Consider the following 20,538-nt stretch of genomic DNA (forward strand, 5'->3'; position numbering starts at 1 on the left):
AGTGGGGGACGCGCACACACACAGAGGAGGCTTTGAACCCCAGTCTTTGTTCCTCTCTGTTTTGCAAGCAAACAATGTGCACAAAACCTATTTTCCCCTTTTGCCAACAATCTCTGTGAGATCCCCCCACCACCACCTACAAATCTCCGGGGGGGGGGGAGGGGAGAGGAGAAACTTGTTAAGCAAGGTTGTCAGATCCTCCATCAACAATCTCACCGGCAGTTCATGCCCCCCCAGAAGCACCTTTCCTTCCCCCTTCCCCATCAATGCAGGGCTTCTGCAACACCTCCCTAATTAGCTGTGTTTTCCCCACCTGCAGGAAGAAAAGGGAACAAATCCACCTTGTCAAAGCACTTAAAGGTGTGCTGTCAGAGAGGGGAGGCTTCCGGGAGGAGGGGGGGTGGAGAGAGAGAGCCATGAATAAACAAGTGCATGTGTGTGTGTTTTTCTTGGAGGGGCAGGGAACGGATTTGTTTTATTCTTCCCCACCTCCTCTGGATGTAACTGAGCAGGGCTTTGATTTGCTGTTGCTGTTTCAAGAGCTATTAGCATGAAGCTAAGATAGCAGGCGGGAAAAAACCTCGCTTGATAATGCACCCGCTGAAATTCAAGAAGATGATTTTGGAAGGGGCGGGGGAAGTTAAGGTCAGAAGAAGAGTCCCCAGTGGATTCATTGATTTACTGCGTTTGTATCAACTTTCTTTCTCCAGTGTGCCCAAGATAGTGCACGTAGATCTCCCCATCCTCTTTAATACCCACGACAACCATGTGAGGTAGGTTAGGCTGAGAGTGACTGGCCCATGGTCACCCAGAGAGCCTCATGATAGCTGAGTGAGGAGTTGAAACCTGGTCTACACCACCCTGGCTCTCAGTCTTGGATCAGGCCAAGACTGGATCCATCAACAGGCCCATTAACGTTTCCCCCTACTGGCCCATCCAAGATGCTTCCCAGAAGCTCAGAAGAAGGGTCATGGATAGCATTTCCCGAATGCTGCCCCCAGGGCCCCCATAGCCATGGGTAGACTGTTCATTGGCATGGAGGCACCACATACCATGTTTCTCATCCACAAATGCAACTAAAGCCCATTCACAGCCCACCTAAGCAAGCAGCTCATCTTGCAGATGACAAGCAAGCAAACAACTGTACAAGGGAAGCCCTTGTTAGCGGAGCTAAGGTGCGGACTTTCAAGGCTCCGCCTTTCATTTTCCCTTCCCCTCACCCCCAGAGATGCTCTTCCTGTCAACCTTCGGGGGGGGGGGGAGATAGAAAAAGAAAAGCATAAATCAAAAATGTTTGCACAAATCCGTTTTGCAAAATGAGTGGAGAAGGGCGGCAAAACAAAAAGACACCCCTCCCAATCCAGCAATTTGTCAGAAGAGGTCTCATCCTTGCCAGACCCCGGCTCTTTCTCCTGTCTTCAATCATCTTCAGCTCTGAGGCTCAGTTTCTGTCGTCAAATCAGTCCCAAACACATCTTCCTATTCACTTCCTATTTATTTTATTTTAAGCCTGCTGTTCCAATGCATCCTTTTGTTTCTTAGTGTAATGCTTCTTTTCTTGTATGATTTCTTTATTTTAAGGTTTCAGATTTCAGATTTCTCTTGACACAGGAGGAGAGTGGATGCAGCTTAGAGGTTGTGCTGGGGCTTTGGACGCCCTGGGTTACCTTGCTGCATCATTTTGAGGTTTTCCTTTTAAAGCCTGAAATGGAGCTATTTGCAGCCTGCCCCTCCTTCCCTCAACAAAATGGCAGCAACCAAAGCCCACATTCTTCCTCCCTGCCATCCCCGAGAAGTCTCCCTCCTTGAGAGAGGACCCAAAAGGGAGCTGTTTAATTTAGAGAGAAAGATACTGCCTGCCTACTTGTGCTAAATTATTTTCACACTCTGCAGTGGAAGCTGATGCCTGCCTGTGAACTGGAGGCGGAGAAAGCGGTGGCAGGGAAGGAGGGAGGAAATAACTGGGAAATTAAGTGCTTAACTGATTTCTGCACTCTTCCTTTTTTCCCACCACTCCCCAGGGCATTGAAATGCTATGGTCCTGAACTGGCAGAGATGCCAGTCTGGGCAGAATGATGCCTGTGTGGAACAGATACTATTGCAAGTCAGAACACAGCGGCCGATAGGGACACCCAAACCACAGCTATGGTGTCAACTCTCCAACCACCTCCACTGGCCTCATAAGAACATCAGAAGAGCCCTTCTGGATCAGGCCAATGGCCCATCAAGTGCAGCATCCTGTTCTTATAGTGGCCAACCAGGTGCCTGTGAGAAACCAGCAGCAAGCAGGACCCAGGTACAAGAGCCCTCTCCCCTCCTGTGGTTTCCAGCAACTGGCATGCAAAAGCATTAGTGCCTCTAACTATGGCGGTAGAGCAAAGCTTTTATCACGGCTAGTAGCCATCCATAGACTTCTCCTCCACGAATTTGTCCAATCATCTTGTAGATCCATCCAAGTTGTTGGTCATCACTTCCTCTTGCAGCAGAGAGTTGCACAGTTGAACCATGTGAAGACATTCTTTCTTTTCTCTGTCCTGACTCTTCCAACATTCATCTTCACTGCATATGAGACAGGTAGAAAAACTTTTCTCCATCCATCTTCTCCATGCCATGTGTAATTTTATAAACTTCTCTCCTGTCAGCTCTTACTCACCTTTTCTCTAAACTAAAAAGTCCCAAAAGTTGCAACCTTCATAGGGAAGTCACTCCATCCCCTTGATTATTTTGGTTGCCCTTATCGGAACCTTTTCCAACTCTGCAATAACATTTTTTTTAAGTAGAAAAACAAGATTGTGAAGATTTGCAGTGGATTGGGAGTCTTGTGTGGGAGTGAAGTTAATAGTGCAAAGCATCCAAGCCAGCCTGCTATCTGGGGATGATGGGAGCTGCAGTCAAAAATATATGGTGGGCACCAAGTTGGAAAAGGCAGACTTGGCTTTGAACTAAGATGTTTATAGTCTGACACAAGTCTGCCTAAATTTATTGTTACTTTTTTTTTTGAAAGACAGCTGTGCCTAGCCTGTGGCCCTCCAGCCCACCTGGACTACAAGTCCTATCTGCCCTGATGACTGGCCATGATGACTGGGGCTGACGGCAGCTGGAGTTCAACCAGGTCAGAAGGGTCATTGGTGTAAATCTACATTCACGTCAGCTCAGAACATAAGAGCCCACTTTGGGCATCAGAGGGGACAGGAGGATGCAGTATTGGGCTGCTGCAACTGGCAGGCAGAATGAGCCCTACGAATTGGCTAGGCCTGGTATAAATATTCAAGAGCAGGGGCGGGGAAACTTTTTGGCTCCATGGGCCTCCTAGAAGGCCAAATTTGACAAGTGGGGAGGGCCACCTCTTGTCAATCAGCTGACATCACAAATGACACCAGGGGTTATGGTGCTTTGAAGTCCCATTGTTGGGATTTCAAAGCATGCTGCTTCGAACTGCTCATTTGCTAAGGGGTTTAATCCCCGAGCGTCAGTTGATGAGCAAGTATTAAATCCTGTTGTCATGGCTGCTTGCTGCTGGGAACAGGGTGTGCAGTTAACACGGGATCAAACTTGGCTGATGGGCAGGCGGGTTTGTTCTGGGGTGAAATTGCCTTGCCGGCCATGACTGGCCCACTGCCTGGAGATTCCCATCCTACCTGCCCCCCCACCCCCGCTCAAGAGCCTGGCAGGTGAACAGATGAGCATCACCAGTCTTTGGTTTCCACAACTCACAGCTAGTGGTGGTGTAGTGGTTAGTGTCAGATTAGGACCAGGGAGACCAGGGTTCTGATCCTCACTCGGTCATGAAGCCCACTGGGTGGCCTTGGAGGCCAGTCACTGCCTCTCAGCCTAACCCACCTCACAGGGTTGCTGTGGGGATTAAGTGAGGTAGGGGAGAACCATGCAGGCCACCTTGAGCTCCTTGGAGAGAAAAGGTGGGATATAAATGTAATAAACACCAACAAGGATTCCCTTTTATACATAACCAGGAAACACCCACCCTATTGCCCGGTTGCACAGTCGTGGCCGTGAACATAGGTTAGCATGCTCATTTCATCAACTGGAAAGCTGTGATTCCTGCCCAGCAGTGGGTTGGACTAGATGATCCTCAGGGTCCCTTCCAACTCTACAATTCTATGAAAGAGGTGCGGGTGAAAAATCCATGCACTTAGCACAGTCAGGAAGAGTGAACTTGCTGTGCCATGCAGGTGACTAAAAAAACGTTAACGAGGAACTAACCTGCATTAAGCCATCATGAATATGCACCCCCAGTCTGAAAAATTAACAGAGGATGGTGATTATTCATTGCTGTAGACGCAGCACACTTGCTTTCTTGTCAAACATCGTCAGCGGCTGCTCTCGCCGAACAAAGCCACTGCTAACTTATGAGCTGCTATCTGTCTGCCCACAGGCAAGCTCGGGTCCCTGGTATTAGGATCCCAGCAGCTGACTTTGAAGGACAGATCAGCCTCTTTGCCCACTCCCTCCCCTCTCTCCAGAAACCCCTGAGCTGCAAAGCCCCCTCCTCAGCAAAACATGACCTTTTATGTAGCTAGGAAGGGTGAAGTCACACAGCCAGAGGCAAAGGGAGGTGGGTAACATTTCAGACTCATTTATTCTCACCACCCAAAGGTGCCAAATGCACAGCACACTGGCTAGCGGTTCAAACAGGAGAAAAATGCAGCAAGGAAATGGGGAGAGTTGGTGGAAGGAGACGGATGTCAAGAACATAAGAAGAGCTTGGTGGCTCAGGCTTATGGCCCACGCAGCCCATCTTCCTGTTCTCACGGTGGTCAACCAGATGCCTCAATGGGAAACCTGCAAGCAGGATCTGAGCACAAAAACACTTTCCCCTCCGGTGTCCAGCAACCAGCATTCAGAAACATTACGTGGAGGCAGAGCAGAACCTCACAGCCAGTATCCATTGAGAGCCTTAAGCTCCTTTGTTGATTTTGTCTGACTCTCTTTTAAAGCCACCCAAGTTAGTGTCCATCACTACACCTTGTGGTAGCAAATCCAGACAATGAGTGAGGGCCACTGCTTTCCTGTTTTCTCAGGAGTGTCTGGTTGGCCACAGATTCAAATGACAAGAAAGGAGATTCTGGCAAAACATTAGGAAGAAGTTTCTGATGTTAAGAGCTGTTCTAAAGTGGAACAAACGCCCTTGGAAGGTGGTGGGCTCTGTTTCCTTGGAGGTTTTCACATAGAGGTTGGGTGGCCAACTGTTAGAGATTCTTTTGCTGTGATTCCTGCATTGCAGGAAGTTGGACTAGGTTGGACTCAGGGTACCTTTGAATTCTACAATTCTATTATCATAGGCCATCAACTATAAAGACGACTTAAAACGAGTACACACACACATTTCCTACAGACAAATACTTGCTCTTCTAAAGAAAGTAAACAACAACAAAACAACAGTAAAGTCGGCAAGTATCTTCCCCCACGGTTCCTTTCTCGGACCCTTGATCCTCCCATAGTTCTTGGGGGCTTGAAAGATGAGAAGTGAAATCGACTAGAACAAAATGGAATTGACTACAGGCCCCCTCAAGACAATTGGATTTCAAAAAGACAAGAGCAGAGAAACAGCCTTAAATTCCCATCCTTAATTGCAAAACTGCTATCAATTAGAAGGAGAGATCAGAGGGGGAGATTTATGCTTAGCTGAGCAAAGAAATTGACAGGGAGGAGAAAAGTTTTTTAAGAGAGAGAGAGAGAAGAGGAAGGAAGGGAGAACTGTGAATGTTCGTATTAATTAAGGCAAGGCCTAGGGTGAACAGTTCAGTGGCTGATCTAAAGCACAGTGAGCTAAGATGAAGCCATCCCCCCACCAACAGCTCATTTAAAAAAAGTTCTGCCACCACTTTTGAGGAAAATAAAGGTTGTTTCAGACCAGTGTAAGCACAAGGCCTAGAAACAGAGAGACACAAAACATACACTCTTCAAATTCCTAATCAGCCACTTCAGGAAAGAGTTATCATCCAGCATATTTTGTGAATCAAACCCACCTCCTGTCCCTTCCAAGGTGACTTACACAGAGCTGTCTGTGGAATGTTTACATGGTGTGCAAATGGAAATGAATTGGTGACATTTTCAAGCATCCTTCTAGCTCGGCCATCACCAGCCTGCTACCTGCCAAATCTTTGGGACTACATCTCCCATCAGCCCCAGTGTCATATGTTGAGTGGGACTGATGAAAGTGGTGGTCCACAACAGGGTGTCTGGTGCGGGCAGACCGCAGGCTTGTGGGATCCAATTTGAAACGTTTTTGTTTTTTACTGGAACCCCAAGATTCACCACCTGGAGCCACATGGTTTGGTGAAGGGAAAGTGAGGATCCTCGTTGAATTAAGGAAGCCTCTGAATGTAGGCTTAGCAAAGGGGTTTGTTTTCAAGACTAGAACTGAGCTTGAAGTTTTGTCACACAAAAACCCACTCCTGGTTTCCGATAAGAAGAGCCTGGTTGGATCAGTCCAGCATCCTGTTCTCACAGTGGCCAACCATAATGTCTGAGCACAAGAGCGCTCTCTCTCTCTCTCTCTCTCTCTCTCTCTCTCTCCTGTGATTTCCAGCAACTGGTATTCAAAAGCAGTCCTGCCTGCAGAACAGAGGCATCGTGGCTAGTAGCCATCAACAGCTCTCTAATCCATGAATTCGTCTAACTCTCTTTTAAAGTCATCCAGGTTAGCAGCCATCACTGCTTCCTATGGAAGTGAGTCCCCTAGTCTAACTATGCTCTGTGTGAGGAAGTACAACAGCTTTTGTTAGCGACCTAGAAGAAAATAAAAAACACATCATGAATACTGGAAGCTTTCTAACACACCTTTTACTCTAATCCTAGGCGAGATGTCCAATATATCCCTAACAAGTGCACAAGCTATCCCACCTTTTCCTCCAAGGAGCTCAAAGTGACGTAAATGGCTCTCCCCCTCCTTAATTAACCCCACAACAACCCTGTGAGGTAGGTTAGGCTGAGAGCCAGTGACTGGCCCAGTGAGCACCATGGCCCTGGCCCTGGCCCTGGATTTGAACCTTGGTCTCTCCCAGGTCCTGGTCCGACACTGTTAAAACACTACACCACACTGGCTCTGGGCTATGAAAATTAAATGAACTTGGGAACAGTTTGCATACTTTATACAAGGTTTAAGGATTCAGCTTTTCTGAGAGCCAGTGTGGTGTAGTGGTTAAGAGTGATAGACTCGTAATCTGGGGAACCGGGTTCGTGTCTCTGCTCCTCCACATGCAGCTGCTGGGTGACCTTGGGCTAGTCACACTTCTCTGAAGTCTCTCAGCCCCACTCACCTCACAGAGTGTTTGTTGTGGGGGAGGAAAGGAAAGGAGAATGTTAGCCGCTTTGAGACTCCTTCGGGTAGTGATAAGGCGGGATATCAAATCCAAACTCCTCCCCCTCCTCCTCCTCCTCCTCCTCTTCTTCTTCTTCTTCTTCTCCTTCTCTCTTCCAACATGCCTCTCTGACCCTTCCATCTTTGACACATTGTGAAATACATCCCTTATCACCCCCATTTGAAAGGGAAGGGGAAACTCTTCAGAACCATTTTTGTCACTGTTGACAGACCTGTCACGGCCGCCTTTCCTCAGCTTGTCTGAGGGGAACATGGAAGAGGCAAAGGGGGAACCTTTCTTTATATAATTTGGTCAAGTGCTGCCGTTTCAGGATGCGCAGGCGCCACAGCCTAACCAAGACAGGCAGGCGGGAGAGGCAGCTGCAGCACCTCATCATGCAAAATAACAAACAAATAAACAAACAACAGCCCAAAGCCAATCACCTTACATTTGCTGCCTCTTTTTCAAAAGTATTTATTTATTTACCTATTATTTCCTTACTAAATTTCTATCTAAAGAGAGACCAGGGTGGCGCCAGCTTTCAGAGGAGTTGCCGCCCACCCAGAGCCCATGGGATCGCCAGTCCTTTGGGCCACATTCAGACCATAAGTTTAGAGCCTGTGATACCGCTTTAAACAGCTTCCCCCAAGGGATTCTGGGAGCTGTAGGTTGTTAGAGGTGCTGAGAGTTGTTAGGAGACTCGATATTCCCCTCACAGGGTTGCTATTCCCAGAGTCCCCTGTGAAGAGGGCTTGTTAAACCGCTCCGGGAATTGTAGCTCCGTGAAGGGAAGGTGGAGAAAGAACTCTCAGCACCTGTAACAAACTACAGCTCTCTGTCCACATTTTCCTCTGTCTCTGCCCACGGGTGGCATGTGGCCTCTGGAAGGTTGCCTACAAAGGCATGCAGCCCTCACCCCGGTAAAAGTACAGAGCTAGATGAACCTAACTTGGAATAAGGCCAAAGGTGCCAACTTGCCTCCCACACTAGAGGGCAGGGCCATCACATGACATGACACGTCACGTCACGTGATTCATTCGCCCCAGTGGGATGTGTGGTGGGGAGAAGGAGACCTCCTTCTCACAGCATGCGCCGGGGGGCAGGATGAATGGAGGGCAATCTTAACCCTCGCTCAGCAGGTGGGGTGCCCAGAAGCCACCTGAGGGTGATAGGGTATGTCTGCCCCCTCAATACTGGGGGGGGGGCTTGGCCCCCAATTCAAAATATTGAGCCCCTAGCACCCCTTATACCTGGTGCCGGCGGATAAGACAGTTCTTACATTCCTGTGTAACCCACCAACTGTCCCCTCACCTCCCACCCAATCTGGCCTGCTCCCTCTTGGCTTCTTCATAAGCCACAGGGCTTGGCGGGGAGGAGGGAGCCTTATCTCATTTGTGCAAAAAGCCCAGGAGGCCTGGGTGGGTTTTCGCCTGATCCAGCACAACCCCACCAGGACCAGTGAGCCCATGCAGACGGCATATTTTTGGCTTTCTAATAACCACCCAACCCACCCTTTTCTGCAAAGCAGAAAGCTTTTCTCCAAACAGATGCCAAGTTGGGGACGGCTTCCTTTGCCCTCTTTGCATTTTGAGCGTCGAAAACAGATCAGGGAGGGAATAATCAGGGCTGCTGCTCCAGCGCCTTCCCAAGCAGAGAGAGGTAATTGAAAAACGCCTGCCTTTTGTCTGGAAAGCTCCTCACGGCAGCACCAGGCACATGGCGAGACATACGCTCGGTGGCTGCCGAGCCTCGGAGAAGGAAGCCAGCGGCGTTGGGAGCCACTGTTTGGAAGCCAAGTTACGGAGACTCTTAGAAATCAAATGCTGGAGAGATCATAATGAACAGCAGGCAGGGAGGTCATGATAGTAGCTGAAAATCTGGTGTAGTTGCAATGTCTGGGAGACATTATTATTATTAATTAAATTTGTTAGTCACTTTATCTTGCCCAAGGCAAATTAAAGGCAAAATAAACAAACAAAAACCCCACATAGATACATTAAAACCAAGTGGGAGGCAGGGTATATTTAAAACATCCCACCCATTTCTAGAAGGCCACAGATAGTTAAAGGCCTGGTTTATAGAGGAAGGATTTTACAAGGCACCTAAAGATATATGATGATGGTGTCAGGGGCAGAGCCCAGTGGCCAGAGCATCTGCTAAGTGGGCAGAAGGTTTCAGGTTCAATCCCTGGTGGCATTTCCATGAAGGGCTTGGAGACAACCTCTGTCTGAAGCCCGGAGAGCCTCTGGCAGTCAGTGTTGACAATACTGAGCTAGATGGACATATGAATCTAAGAAGAGCCCTGCAGGATCAGGCCCATGGCTCATCTAGTCCAGCATCCTGTTCTCACAGTGACTGACCAGATGCCTTTGGGAAACCAGCAAGCAGGATTTGTGGACAGAGCAGGGACTTTTGTGTGTGTTTGCACAGAAGAGTCCCATCAGCCTCCACCTCCACTCTGAAGTGGTGCAGACAGATACGAACCTGCCATCTCATTAAGAACGAGGCTCTATCACAAGATAGGCCATCCCTGCATTCTGTGGCACACAGCCATGCTTCCCTCTTCATCCACTTGTTGCAAGTTTTAGCAACAGATCACCAATCTGTCTCACATTCTACACTACTGTTTTCTCTTCTACCCTTCAGGTCATTCAGAAGTCGAACTAACTGGTTCTCTTTTTTTAAAAAAAAATTATTAACAGTTTTTATTTTTAATTACAATACCAATAAACAATACAATATAACACATCTCTTAACATAGTTTTCTTAACTTCTTTGGACTCCTTCACATCTCCCACTCCTGCATTCCTGACTATAAAATTCTATCCAGCAAATTTATCCCCTTATTTCTATTCTTATTCTCTAATTTTCCAATGTTATATCTCTAATTTTAGATATCCTTTATTCAAATCTTAAAAATTTAAATATAACCTAGAATTTCCAAAAGTTTATCTTTTCTTAAATTTAGCTTATCTTCATATTTCACTTCCTCTAACTTAATGGTGCCAAGTTATTTATACTCTAGCATCCTTCTTAACATTCATACAATTTACAATATTTTTGTAGATAAATCTTGAATTTCTTCCAATCTTCTTCCACCGTTTCTTCTCCCAGGCGAACTAACTGGTTCTCTTGGCAAATCCCACCTTGCCAACTCCGTCATTCATTCTTTGACTCCCCGCCACCCATAACTCTGAATCTTCTTACTGTGCAGGAGCTGTGTGTACAATCTGCCGGGGCTCTATCACATCCCCAACATTTTGCATCAGCTGATTTATAGGTTCCCCACTAATTTATATTGTGTTAAATAAAGAAAGCTTGACTATGATACCACTCAGTGGATTTGTAACTGGCTGTCTGACCGAACCCAAAGGGTGCTCATCAATGGTTCCTCTTCATCCTGGAGAAGAGTGACTAGTGGGGTGCCACAGGGTTCTGTCTTGGGCCCGGTCTTATTCAACATCTTTTTCAACGACTTGGATGATGGACTCAAGGGCATCCTGATCAAATTTGCAGATGACACCAAACTGGGAGGGGTGGCTAACACCCCAGAGGACAGGATCACACTTCAAAACGACCTTGACAGATTAGAGAACTGGGCCAAAACAAACAAGATGAATTTTAACAGGGAGAAATGTAAAGTATTGCACTTGGGCAAAAAAAAAAAAAATGAGAGGCACAAATACAAGATGGGTGACACCTGGCTTGAGAGCAGTACATGTGAAAAGGATCTAGGAGTCTTGGTTGACCGCAAACTTGACATGAGCCAACAGTGTGACGCGGCAGCTAAAAAAGCCAATGCAATTCTGGGCTGCATCAATAGGAGTATAGCATCTAGATCAAGGGAAGTAATAGTGCCACTGTATTCTGCTCTGGTCAGACCTCACCTAGAGTACTGTGTCCAGTTCTGGGCACCACAGTTCAAGAAGGACACTGACAAACTGGAACGTGTCCAGAGGAGGGCAACCAAAATGGTCAAAGGCCTGGAAACGATGCCTTATGAGGAACAGCTAAGGGAGCTGGGCATGTTTAGCCTGGAGAAGAGGAGGTTAAGGGGTGATATGATAGCCATGTTCAAATATATAAAAGGATGTCACATAGAGGAGGGAGAAAGGTTGTTTTCTGCTGCTCCAGAGAAGCGGACACGGAGCAATGGTTCCAAACTACAAGAAAAAAAGATTCCACCTAAACATTAGGAAGAACTTCCTGACACTAAGAGCTGTTCGACAGTGGAATTTGCTGCCAAGGAGTGTGGTGGAGTCTCCTTCTTTGGAGGTCTTTAAGCAGAGGCTTGACAACCATATGTCAGGAGTGCTCTGATGGTGTTTCCTGCTTGGCAGGGGGTTGGACTCGATGGCCCTTGTGATCTCTTCCAACTCTATGATTCTATGAAATATTAGCGAAATGTAACTTGGTACATTTTTCCTTCATTTGGCATGCCTATGGATTCCAAGGGTATCTTATGTCAGGCCCATTTCCATGCATCTTGAAGAACGCTAAACTTTAGTTCTTTCCCCAATTTGGTCCAATGTGGATGAGTTGCCATGTTGCTCGTGAGCTGTGGCTAGTCACTGAGCTAAATAGACTGGCGGTCTGACTCGGTATAAGGCAGCTTTCTTTATTCCTATGCCCAGCTCTTGGGTGCCTAGTGCAAAGCAAATATTGACTAGTTTAGGTACAGATGGTGCTCACTAAGAGCATAAGAACTTAAGAATAGTGTGCTGGATCAGGCCAACGGCCCATCCAATCTGGCATCCTGTTCCCACAGTGGCCAACCAGTTGCTCATTGTGGGAAACTCGCAAGCAGGACCCAAGCTCCCCTCCTGCAGCTTCCAGTAACTGATATTCCAAAGAATTTCTGCCTCTGACTGTGGAGGCAGAGCAGAGTCATTTTGGCTAGTTGCCATTGATCGTCGTATTCTCGGTGAATTATCTAATCCTCTTTCAAAGCTATCCAAGTTGGTGGGAGGGAGTTCCATAGTTTAACGATGCACTGCATGAAATACGACTTTCTGTTATCTGTCCAGGATCTTCCAACATGCAGCTCCATAAGATGTTAGTCCCAGAGTTACAAGAGAGGGAGACAAACTTTTCTCTGTCAATTTTCTCCACGCCATGCAGAATTCTTGTCACATGAACACTCGCCTTCTCTCTAAACTAAAAAGTCACCAGTGCTGCAACCATTTCTCCTCGGGGATTCGCTTCATCCCCTTGGTCGTTTTGGCTGCCTCTTTTCCTGAATCTCTTCCAACTCTACAACATCCTTCTTGAGATGAGGCGACCAGAACTGTACACACTATTCCAAATGCGGTCACAGCTCAGAGGGGAAAGTGCTTTTCTTGCCGGGGCTAATTGCTAGCTAAATGGAGGATACCTGTGCTGGCAATTGGCAAATCGATTAGGTGCAAAATAAGGCATCAGAAAACATCCAGAGCTCTTGCTCCTTCAAGACAATAAGGGCCACTTTGTTTCCTATTAATGAGGACGGCTAGTGCATACCAAAGTTTGCTTCGTCCGCCTGCTGCATGAGCCTGTGCTCTGCCAACGGAGCCGAGGAGTTAAGGGGATGCCCTGAGAGTGGTCGCCTGGGTAACACCTTTGCCATGGAGCTTTGCTAGTTTAATTTGATTGGCAAGAACAGTTTGCACCATTAAGGAAAGGAGACATGAAATTCTGAGGACCAGCAGCCATTCCAGACAACTGAAATTAAAAGACTGACAGCCAAGTAGAACAGGGATTAGGGGGGAAACCCACTCCTATGAACCGCAGGAGTCCCCGAGGCTTTGAAACCAAGAAAGTTAAACAGTTGGGATGGAAATGGAGGCAGATGATCTGCAAATGTGCACACACACACATGCACACTTCACATTAGAACATCCCACTGAGGATCAATTAACTCCTCAAACCACCGCAAATAAGGCTGAAATCCTGCAGACAGCAGATGAGATAATAAATAAATTATATTCACTGTTATGCACGGTGTCTGGGCTGCATTCCTCCAAACAACAAGGAAAGTCTGAGTGTTTGTGGGGGCTGGGAAAGGAGAAATCATGAAAAAGGGAAAAAAGAAATCTGTAAAAAAGAAAAAAATATCCCTGCACATAGAGAACTATGTTGAGAGATGCCATAGGTCAGGGGTAGAGCTACTTTACATAGGAATGCAAGAAGAGGCTGCTGGATCAGGCCAATGGCCCATTTACGCCACAATCCTGCTCTTAAAGTGGCCACCCAGATGTCTCAGTAGGAAACTCACAAGCAGGATTCGAGCGTGCAGTTTCAAGCTGTGGAGGTAGAACAGAACCATCATGGATGGTAGCCATCGAGAGCCCTCTTCTCCAGAATTTTGTCCAATCCTCTTTTAAAGCCATCCAAGTTGGTGGCCATCTCTGCCTCTTGTGGGGGTTCTATAGTTTGGCTATGCTCTGCGTGAACAAGTCCTTTCTTTTATCTGTCTCGCATCATGTCCACAAGTTCTAGCATTATGATAAAAGAGGCAGGAAAAACTTTTCTCTGTCCATGCCGGGCATAATTTTGTGAACTTTTATCATGTCACATCTTACTTGTCTTTTCTCTGAACTAAAAAGTCCCAAAGGCTGTAACCTTTCTTCATAGTGAGTCATTCCTCGAGTTGACGAGGCTCATTGGACAGTAACAAGAAACAAGAGCCTTCATTATCATTTGTCTGGTCCTGTGGAACTCTCCGCCAATAGAGATTCAGCAGGTGCGTTCAGTTGCAACTTTTAAACGTCTGCTGAAAGCTCTTCCATTCCACCAGGCCTATGTAGGCAATTAAGAATACATCCTTCCGCAATGGTTAACTGACGCCTATTTTTAACCTTTCAATAGTTTTTATTGTAGTACAAAACATCTGGGGGCCAACACATTAGTGAAGCCTGTTCTATATACAGCAGCCTCCGGAACCCATGCTCTGCTCCTTCCCCTCCACCCTTTAAAGACCAAATCATTATGATTTTGCTCCATAGGCAGCTTTCTCAGAATCGCTGCTTCATTCCAAGGTGCCTTGCCTTCTTTCTCTACCATGTCTCCATTTTAAAATGTTTGAATGGCTTCACTCTGTGCATCTGAAGTGTCATGCGAGTGTTGTATAAAGTGCATTTATGATATATTAAAAGTGCTCTCAGCCAATTCTGGAAAGTTCTGGAGGGGGTGTCATTTATTTTCAATATCAAGGACACAGGATATTAATTCTGAAAGCAAAAAAACACACACCTTGGTACAGTCTGGGATCTTTTTTCTTTTTGGTAAGCAATGAATTTAATGAAGTTTGGATCTAATTCCACTCTTCTGCGGCTGCCTTTGCTAATAAGTTGGGCAAGATTTCAGCAGAAAGAACAGCTGGGACAATTTCTGTCATTTGGCATCCCCAAGGCCTTGGGGTTTTGACTGCTAAATTTGGACACTTGGTTCTCATTTTTGTAATAGCTTTTTACAATGTTCCCAGGGAGAGGCATATCAAAGCCCATTAATGCAAATATGTGCTTCCACTTTCTTAGAATGCTTCCAGACAACCTCCCTTGTTACAACGAGAAATGACAAGTAGTTTTGCTCACAAGACTATTTCCAGGTGTGGAAGCTGGAAATGGGTGTGGCTAGAGGGAACGTATGAACAGCTCAGCTGGATCAGAATAAAGTTTAGTCCAGCATCCTGCTTCTCACAGCAGCCAATGAGATTTACCCAGGCCTTGAATGCCAATAAAGCCATCATAACTAGCAGCTACTATCATCCACACCTTAAAGGTAGAGGAAGAGGGGATCCCTAGCATGGAATTTGCCTTTTTCACAGCTACCAAAAACCATTTTCCTTGGTTTGCCAATATCCTTTATTAAGTGGACACAGTGTTTCAGGTGAGGTGGAATAGGGTGATACTGTTACTTCCTGCAATCTGGACACTAAATTTGTGTTGACGCAACCCTAGAATAAAACTAGCCTTTCTGCATGACACTGCTGACTCCGGCTTAGACAGTGGTCTATTAAAACCACTATAGCTATTTCACATGTACCAGCTGTTAAGCCAGGAGTCTCTCATATGTGCATCTGATTCTCGTTACCCACTGGGACATTTGCCAGTCTCCAATCTCACAACACTTCACCCCTTCTCCAATGATTGAATCCGCTTCATCAGATGCATGAAATGCAATCCTGAGTTGATTGTATAATGGCATAAATACAGTATAACGTCTGTTAGTCTAAGGTGCTGTAGGCTCTTTGTTGTTTTTACCACCAACAAACTAAAATGGCTACTTCTCTGGATTTTTTTTCCATGATAGCATCTAGTGCAGGGCTGGGCAGGCTTATCAGTACTTTGCTTTTAACTGGAACCCCAATATATACCAACCAGAGCCAGGAGTGAAAAAAGTGCGGATAGAATTAAAGAAGAGCCCATTCCGAGACCGGGAAATTGTTCTTCAGCAGCAAAACTGAAACTGAGTTCACCATCCTCTCACACAAACGTCCACTCTGGATTAGCTATCAAGTTTAGGTTGGATGAAAAGTCATTTTGGTGTCACATTTTTAAATAACCAGGAAGCAGGAAAACAAAAACCCTTCTGCAAATCACCTGGAGATCTATCAATAGATACCAGTTTATCTCTTTACCCACTTATGGTCAAGTAAAACGTAAAGGGACCCCTGACCATTAGGTCTAGTCGTGGCCGACTCTGGGGTAGCGGTGCTCATCTCACTTTACTGGCTGAGGGAGCCGGCGTACAGCTTCCGGGTCATGTGGCCAGCATGACTAAGCCGCTTCTGGCGAACCAGAGCAGCGCACGGAAACGCTGTTTACCTTCCCGCTGGAGCGGTACCTATTTATCTACTTGCACTTTGACGTGCTTTCGAACTCCTAGGTTGGCAGATGTAGGGACCGAGCAACGGGAGCTCACCCCATCGCGGGGATTCGAACCGCCGACCTTCTGATTGGCAAGCCCTAGGCTCTGTGGTTTAGACCACAGCGCCACCCGCGTCCCACTATGGTCAAGTAGACAAACACAAAACAAAACAAAACAAAACAAAACAAAACAAAACAAAACAAAACAAAACAAAAACAGATGGAGCCAGTGATTCATTGTGTCATGAGTTCAACGCACACACGCAAATGGTAGCCAATGAAATGTAGTGGGAGGTGGGGAAATCTGCAATGTTTTGACATCATCATTTACTTGGTCTTACAGGGAGACCATAAGAGAAAAAGTGGGATGCCCACATTCAGTCTCTGGAAAATCCTGTTTCAGTCCAACTCCACATATGCAGGAAAGAGAGGAGATTGGATGCTATAATCTATTGAGGTACTGAATGTTATTTCCCTCCAATACTGCTGTTCATGACGCACACAGATACACAGCAATCGTGGAATGATGCATTTCAATGGCAGGCAAACAAGTGAAAGCAAGAAAGTGGAAAGGAAAATGGCAGAATAGCTTGCTGATCTGGGAGAAGTCTCTGGGGAGCTGGAGTTTGTCCACAGTCAGCTTTCCGGGTCATGTGGCCAGCATGACTAAATTGCTTCTGGCACAATGGAACATCGTGATGGAAACCATAGCACACAGAAAATGCTGTTTACCTTCCTGTCGCAGCAGTACTTATTTATCTACTTGTGCTGGTATGCTTTCAAACTGCAAGGTTGGCAGAAGCTGGGAAAGAGCAACAGGAGCTCACCCCATCGCGCAAATTTGAACCACCGACCTTCTGATCAGCAAGCCCAAGAGGCTCAGTGGTTTAGATCACAGTGCCACCCGCGTCTCTTGTTAGGTATAACACACATATACACAATATGAACATATAATATCTAGACCAGGATTCACGGACCTCGCACCCTGCAGGTGTTTCAGACTAAAACTGCCATCAGCCCAACAAGCATGGCTACGGCAAAGGTTGGTGAAGGCTGTTCTACAGCTACAGATCAGTGCTGACAATGACCATGGAAAAAATGTGTCCACCAGATTGAAGCTGGTAGCAGGCAAGACATTTCACGTAGATTCCTACTGATTTGGAATAGACCATGCAGCCTCTCGTAGACCAAGTAATTCGTCTTCCGTCCACGCTTACTGAGGTGGAGATTGCCATCTCAACAGAACACAGTTCTGTTCTGTTTCTTCTTTGCTGTCAATGTGGATCTTTACGGATGTTTGTCTTGATTTTCTAACCCTCCTTGTTTTGATGATTTACACTCAAGCAGATTCCTGCTTGCATTTCCATTTAAGATTTCCAGCGTAAACAGGACGTCACAGAGCTACTTCTTCAAACAGACTTACTGATATCCCAGCCTCCCCAGACAGCATACAAGCCTACACAAACCAGGAACCCACCCAGTTACAACCCAGTGGGTGGTAGGAGAGAACCATCCCATAGATCATAGGAAGTGGTTGGGCCAGGGGCCAAAAATATTGGAAGCAGAAGGATGGGGGGGGGTATGGAAGCCAGCAGCAGGAGCTCATCCTACCTCAATTCGGCCAGTGTCAGGCTGGAACCCACGGGAAGGGTCCTCGGTCGTCACTCGGCACTGGATGGCGCATCCATTGATCCGCACGTTGTCCTGTTTGAGGCCCAGGTCAGGAAGGCTCTTCCCCTCAGAGATGTGGATTTGGGCATGGACGAGGTCCACACTGAAAAGGAAGGGAAGGAGAGAGTCAGAGAATGTGTGTGAAGCTTGGCGTAATTCCTTAGGCATTTTGTGTCTTGTGCAGATATTTATTTACTTACTGCATTTATACCCCACCTTATTGTCATAAGTGTGGAGGAAAAACTTAAACACATTGCAGAGTTCAGCAGAGTTCCAGAGGCAATATTTCATCCAGCAGAGCTTTTACTTGTGCTGAAGGCAAATAAGTCTGCTGCAACTGGATTTCTTATGGACTGTGCCAATTCTGATTGTAATGGATTTGGTGACCATTATGCTCATTTGCCTTCAGCACAAATAAAAGCTCTGCTGGATGAAGTACGATTGCCTCTGGTCTATTTTTGGGAACTCTGTAACATGTTTAAATTTTCCCTCCACATGTATGTCACTTATATCCTCCAAAGAGCTCAAGGCGGTATACATAGTACCCTCCATTTTATCCTTGCAACAACCCCTGTGAAGTCGGCTAGGCTGAGAGGAAGTGACTGGTCAGAGGTCCCTCAGCGAGCCCCATGGCCAAGTGAGACTAGAATCCTGGTCTCCCAGGTCTAACCACTACACCACACTCTCTTTCAGGACAGTCCTTTTTGCATCTGCCTCTGTCTCATGGCTCTGTCTTTGCCAGAGCTCCTTTCATCACCTTTTGTGAAGAGATATCTGTGGGGCTGAGAGGCTGCTTTTGTGGTGCACAATCAAGGAGGAAGGAGGAGCCATTCCACCCTCAACCTCCAGATCTGCCCTGTCTCTGGTCAGCTTGGCACTAGTCCTTTTCTCTGCAGGGAAAATATTCTGTTTTGGCTTCTTGATCAGTCTTGTTGTGGTTGTTTTGTTAGCTTTTGGCCTCTTTTACCTCTCCTCTTTTCCTTATTTGCTTGTCTCGTCATCCCCTCCCCCTTTCCCCTGCGTTTGTGATTCTGTACATTGAACAAGAATTGGCTTCATTGGTTAATCACAATGATGCTATTGAGGAATTTAAGTCCATAACACCCGCTGAGCGCCGACTAATTCTCCAGCACACTCAAAGATGAAGAAACCTTAATCTGTTTTGGTCAATTTGAGTTAACCCATTATCCGTTGAAAGATAAAAGATCGTGAAAATTGACTGTAGCTTTGTATATGTCTGGTTATATCACCTGAGCAAACATTTGCTATTCTGTGTCTCATTTCTTAAGTTTACATTTTCAAAGTTTAGTTCTTAATAAAAATATATATAAATTTAGTTAAGTTTTAGTTTCTTTAGTCTGGGGATTTTTTAAAAAGTCCTTTATGAATGAGTTCACCTTTAAAACAAAACAAAACAAAACAAAACAAAACAAAAATCCCTTGGTACCCATTCTAACCAAATATGTTGTGCTGAGTGGATGTTAGTTCTGCCCCTTGTTGGGGGTCTCCCACCTCCAATACTCTGTGAAGGAGATGGCTATTGATGACTAATATGACGCGCAGTGTAAATTAATAATGCAGAGTTTTAAAGAATAAGAGCTTTACTGAGTTAAAATAAACTTCTTCATAAACATGGTTCCAAACAGTTTGACTGAGATTACATACTGACTCTGCTCACAACTGAGACAGACTGACTCTGACTGAAATCTTACGGAGAACACACAGAGAAAATGGCTGCTAAGTCACATGTCAGAGTGACTCAACAGTTAGCAGTTAGGCCTGAATAACTTTAGTAGGCCCAAATGATTGTGCAGGCCCAGCACTTCCCAGCCTGCTTTGCTGCTTCTGCCCTCATGTGTCTTTGTCACGTGACATAATAGCCCTGAGGGCTATGCTCCACATCCATGGTCCAAGCCAGTAATGCTTCTGAATGCCAGTTGCTAGAAACAACAGGAGGGGAGAGGGCTCTTGTAGGCAGGTCTTGGGCCATTGGCCTGATCCAGCAGACTCTTGCCATATTCTTATGTTCTTAAGGGCATACAGGGACAGAGAAAGATTCAAGTTTTGTGTGCACTGCAAAATCGACTGTTTTTCCCATCCCCAGTCTCCTTTCCTGACAGGGGGCAGGCATCCAGAAATATCATCCAGATGTCCCAACTCCCTGGGCCCTCTTCTGAACCCGTAACCATCTTCCTTGCGTCCTGAAAGAGTGCATTCCCCCGCTCACCAAGTGGCCTCAATCTGTCTTTGGCAAATGGAACTGCCTGTCGCCGGCAGCCAAGAGGGAGGGCAGCCAGCCAGTGTGCATTCATGGGCAACCTCCAAATGGTGCCCTGGAGTTTGCAAAGAGGAGTTGGGATACAGGGTTCTGGGATTTTATGTGCATACCTTTATATGCACACCGAAGGAGAGAAGGAATTGTGGGCCTGATTTTAAGGACAGGCTCACAATTCCTTCCCTCCTTCGGTCCCACCACCAAAGCATTTATCTGATGATCTTTTATAAAAATCTGCTTGCCATTTCATTGCTGCTATTAAAGCAGTGGCTGCATCGTCAGAAAATGGGCCAAACAGCTGGGATTGCTAGCAGTCGACCCTTCTGAGCCAGTGGGGGGCAGAGGAGCTCCTAAGCAAATTCCTGCAGCTCCACTTTGTAGCAGCTGAAGCTTCAGGGCAGCCTTTTAGGGCAGCCCCATATAC

General features: G+C 46.4%; 1 protein-coding gene across 11 annotated transcripts in view; it reads right to left on the reverse strand.

The window, feature by feature from the left end:
- The window catches only part of PC (pyruvate carboxylase), a 264,778-nt gene that overhangs the window by 113,583 nt on the left and 130,657 nt on the right, over window positions 1-20,538 (reverse strand). For all 11 annotated transcript variants that reach the window (XM_081841739.1, XM_081841734.1, XM_081841735.1 and 8 more), the window contains one exon: window positions 17,780-17,942. In XM_081841739.1, the coding sequence (XP_081697865.1) occupies window positions 17,780-17,942 (163 nt within the window). The remainder of the gene's footprint in view (window positions 1-17,779; window positions 17,943-20,538) is intronic.

Source organism: Podarcis erhardii (assembly GCF_964252035.2).
Source record: "Podarcis erhardii genome assembly, chromosome: 15".
NCBI lineage: Eukaryota > Metazoa > Chordata > Lepidosauria > Squamata > Lacertidae > Podarcis > Podarcis erhardii.